Consider the following 4,339-nt stretch of genomic DNA (forward strand, 5'->3'; position numbering starts at 1 on the left):
TCCTTCTTCTAGTGATAGTGATGATGACAATTACTGTAATTGTGTCTGCTGAAATAGAAAAATGACTAACCTGGGCCTCTTATTCATTGTGGAAGTATCTGGTTTCTATGGCTATTCCATGAGATTATAGATTACCTGTTTTCCCTTTCACTTCAGTCTGACTGATGTGTAACCAGGGAGTTTCCTATTAGTAGCACATGGAGGGAGCAAGAAATTACACATCCTGAATCAGGGCTGTTTGCTCAGCGCGTTCTGAGTGCTACGCTTCCACAGTGAGGGTGCAACCAGCACCTCAGTAAATGGACAAAACGCGGCCGTGGAATCTCCACACCTGTAACACAGACATATCAAAGGTAAAACCACTGCAAATCCACCTATAGATAGGCTCGCAGTATGATGGCCGGAGGGGGAGCTCATTAAAATTACATATTACTTAAAAAAGCTCTTGCATAATGCAAATTACAAGGATATAAGCCAGTTTTTCTCATCAGCCATCATGTCTGGCATTTCTTTCACAGGAGGGGCAACCCAGTGACTGCCGCAGATCCCACTAGCGCTACCCAGTAGAAAGTGTGTGCATATCCCACAAAGCCTTGTTCTTCCCCACTGCTTCAGGCCCAGCCACATGAAGAGGCAATGGAGACACACAATACAACTTCACCAACAGAATTTGTTCTGCTGGGACTCCTGCACCACACCAAAGCTCACACTTTCGTCCTTGCCATCATTTTGCTTGCCTTGGTTACTGCCATGTGTGGGAATACTCTCCTCCTCGTACTAATCCAGGTGGATTCCTCCCTTCACACCCCCATGTACTTCTTCCTCAGTCAACTGGCCTTCATGGACATCTGTCAGACCCTGACTGTAGTCCTCAAAATGGCAGCAGACTTCCTGAGCCCAGGCAACCCCATTTCTCCAGTGGGCTGTGGGGCTCAGATTTTCCTCTCACTGACGATGGGTGGAGCTGAGTGTCTCCTTCTGGCAGTCATGGCTTATGACAGGTACGTAGCTATTTGCAAACCCTTGCAATACCCCGTCCTGCTGAGCAGGAGAGTCTGCCTGGGGCTGGCAGCTGGGGTCTGGGTTGGGGCAGCTGCAGATGCCTTGATCCATTCAGTTCACACCATGCACCTGCCCTACTGTGGTTCCAAATATATTGACCAATTTGTTTGTGAAATCCGATCCCTGCTGAAACTGTCCTGCTCTGACACCTCCCAGTACGAGACTCTGCTGTGTGTGACTGGCATTGTGCTGCTCCTCATCCCTTCTTCCATCATACTAGCGTCCTACCCTCGCATCCTCTCCATGGTCCTGAGGATGAAGTCAACCAAAGGACAGCAGAAAGCTCTGGCCACTTGTTCCTCGCACCTGACTGTGGTGGGCATGTTTTATGGGGCTGCCATCGTCATGTACATGAGACCCAACGCCTCTGACTCACCTGAACAAGACAGGATGTCCCCTGTGTTTTGTACCATTGTCACCCCAGTGCTGAATCCACTCATCTACAGCCTGAGGAACAGGGATGTCTTGGGAGCCCTAAGAAAGCTGGTTGGGAAATACAGAGTCCTTCAGCAAAATTGACAGGACTTGGTACTAGATGGTGTCAAAGTTGACAAAGCTGCCGGCAGGTTTTGGGGAACATTTCCTAGGTGACTCCATTGTAAGAAACAGCTTGTGGCAGTCGGTGATTCCTTCAGGGTCTCTCCCCCGGCAGCTCCCCCCACAGAGTTGCTTCCCTTCGGCCCGGTCTCCCTCGCTTCCTCAGCGCCGCCGGCTCTCCCTGCTGTCTTGCTGCCGGAGTCAGTCTTGTCCAGTTTCCTGTGTCCCCTTTTGCCTGCCGCGCGTCTCCTTTTATCCTGGGGTTTTGGCTGACTCCCCTGCCCTCCTGAGGAAGGAGCCCTGCGGTGCTCTGCAATACAGGAGGGGCCACTTTACTTCTCTGGGGCTCTTCTCTCTCCTCGCACTGACCCGGGCCACAGGCTGGACCGTACCTGCCCTGCTTCTGGCCCCCAATTTCCAGCCTGTTTCTGAGTGACTGGTTCTGGTCCCTGGCCACGGCCCTAAATGTGAAGTCTGACTGCCCATGTCCCGGGTACTGAGATCTCGTAAAGGTGGATGAGCATTAGTGTATTCAAGGCCTGAATGTGTCACACACGTCACAAAAGCACATCAAATTACCCTGTGACCCAGAAAACATGAGCACTCAAAAGGGTGGAGACATGTATGGTCTGGTGGACAACAACTTGGAGAACAAAAAGCTAGTTAATGTTCATAATCATTTCATGTAATCTTGTGGCCTTGTAGATGAGGCCTTGTTTAAATGCTGCCCCAGATGCTGTGTGAAATGGTAGCGTTTACAGAGAGATTTTCCAAAGCACTGAGAGGAGCCAAGCACTCAATCCTCAGTGAAAGGCACCTACCTTTTATTTCTGCTTTTTCAAACTTCTACCCTAGATCCGTGGCTCTCAAACTGTCTTAGACTCAAGGTCTCCCTGTTCAGCTCAAAGCAAACCTCAGAAAGTGCCAGCTCTTAGCTTTCACTTAGCTTTCACACTTTGGGATAATGGACAAAATACACAGCAATTTTTCAGTTGCAAAGGACTCAGACGAACCACAACAGGTCAGGATGATGTTTAACACTATCAGACTCCACCCAGGGAATTTGTGCCTGAAAGTGTTTTTAACTAATTCACATCATTATAGAAATCGTGTTGTCTCTCAGTAAAAGAATGACAGCTTAACTAGAGCCATTTTGTTGTTTTATTATTTTAAAAATAATGGAGGCAAAAAGGTTTACATGGTTTGGTCATATTTAGTTTTCAGATGCAGAGACTGAAAGGGGTCTTAATAGCAGCCTTCAACTACCTGAAAGGGGGTTGGACAGAGCCTGCAGCTGGGCTATTCTCAGTGGTGGGAGATGACAGAACAAGGAGCAATGGTCTCACGTTGCAGTAAGGGAAATATAGGTCAGATGTCAGGAAGAATTTTCTCAGGAGGAGGGTAGGAAAACACTGGAAGAGGTTACCCAGATTGGTGGTGGAAGCGCCATCCTTGGAGGTTTTCATGATCTGGCTGGACAAAGCCTTGGCTGGGATGATCTTACTGGGGATGGTCCTGCTCTGAGCAGGGGGTTGCACTAGATGACCTTCTGAGGTCCCTTCCAACCCTGATTTTCCAGGCGTCTATGAGCGTTTGTACACACCACAAGATTTCCTGTTTACACTGCCATAACTGTGTTTGTGTTTGCAAGAACAGGATTTCCCACTGCTTTAAAAGGTTTTTTTGGCACATTAAAGTAAAACTGCTCGGACATGTTTTAGTTTGTGATGCCGCTGATTACATCACCTTATCTATGGATTTGTGGCATGTTAAAACAAAGTGTAATGAGCCTCTTATCCACCTGATGGTGCTGTGGCTTTTTCGCAGTTCACCCCTTTATCTACCAGATGGTACTTCACATTGGTGAGACATGGCAGCCCCATCCCAGGTCCTCTCCTCTTTCCTCCAGCCTGTGCTGGTGCCAGACACATGCCACCGCCTGCAGGAGAAGGAGCCACCACGCTCCAGCCCAGTCAGGATGGGGACAGCTGGGGCCCCTCTGGCAGGGCTGGGGGACAGGAGGCTGCAGGTCAGGAGTGAAGGGCAGCAGCAGGGCTGGGGGGGCTGTGGCTTGGCATTGAGGGGCAACAGGATAGGTAGAGGCACCGGCATGCTGCTGCCCTCCTCTGTGCGACAGGACTGCAGTTCCCAGCATCCCCCGGCTGTCCGAGCATGGTACAGTTTCCATGGGGACCCCCGACCCACCCACGGACACTGTCTTGTCTCGGGGACTCCAGGTGCATGGTGTCCTCTCTCCATCCAGGCTGACTTTCTTCCAAGGGGAGAGTTTCTTAACACTCGTGTGTGTGCGTTTTACCAATCACTCAGGTGCAATAAAGCGGCATGTTACCCTGTCTGTCTGCCTGCCTTCTTTTTTTTGTGAAGGAATGAAAATGCCTGTCTCTGGGTGGGGCAGGGTGGAGAAAACCCATTCCTCTGCCATACTTTCTCATTTTTCTGCACAGCAGGAAGAGCATGGCCCCTCGCTGGCTGCTCCAGTGCTTGCACCAGGAAGTTGTCCTCAATGCTTTCCAAAATCTTCCTGGATCACCCAGGCAAGGCTGTGTTGCCCTCCCGGCAGATGTCAGCATGACTGAAGTCCCCCATGAGAGCCAGGGCCTGTGCTGGGGAAACTTGTGCTAGCTGTTTGGAGAAAGCCTCATCCTCCACTGCCTCCTGGTCTGGTCGTCTGTAGCACCCCCACCATCACATCACATGAGGTGCTCACAGCCAAAGGAAG

At 50.3% G+C, this 4,339-nt stretch overlaps 1 protein-coding gene across 1 annotated transcript; it reads left to right on the plus strand.

Moving 5' to 3' along the window:
* Positions 1–636: 636 nt before the first annotated feature.
* LOC132244042 (olfactory receptor 2V1-like) lies at positions 637–1,581 on the plus strand. Its single transcript, XM_059714966.1, has one exon. The coding sequence runs from the start codon at positions 637–639 to the stop codon at positions 1,579–1,581; it is 945 nt and encodes a 314-aa protein (XP_059570949.1).
* The last annotated feature ends 2,758 nt before the right edge of the window (positions 1,582–4,339 follow it).

This window comes from Alligator mississippiensis, chromosome 11 (assembly GCF_030867095.1).
Source record: "Alligator mississippiensis isolate rAllMis1 chromosome 11, rAllMis1, whole genome shotgun sequence".
NCBI classification, from domain to species: domain Eukaryota; kingdom Metazoa; phylum Chordata; order Crocodylia; family Alligatoridae; genus Alligator; species Alligator mississippiensis.

Bases quoted from the DNA above. Each gene is read 5' to 3' on its own strand.
- LOC132244042 (XM_059714966.1), top strand. From the start codon at position 637: ATGGAGACACACAATACAACTTCACCAACAGAATTTGTTCTGCTGGGA.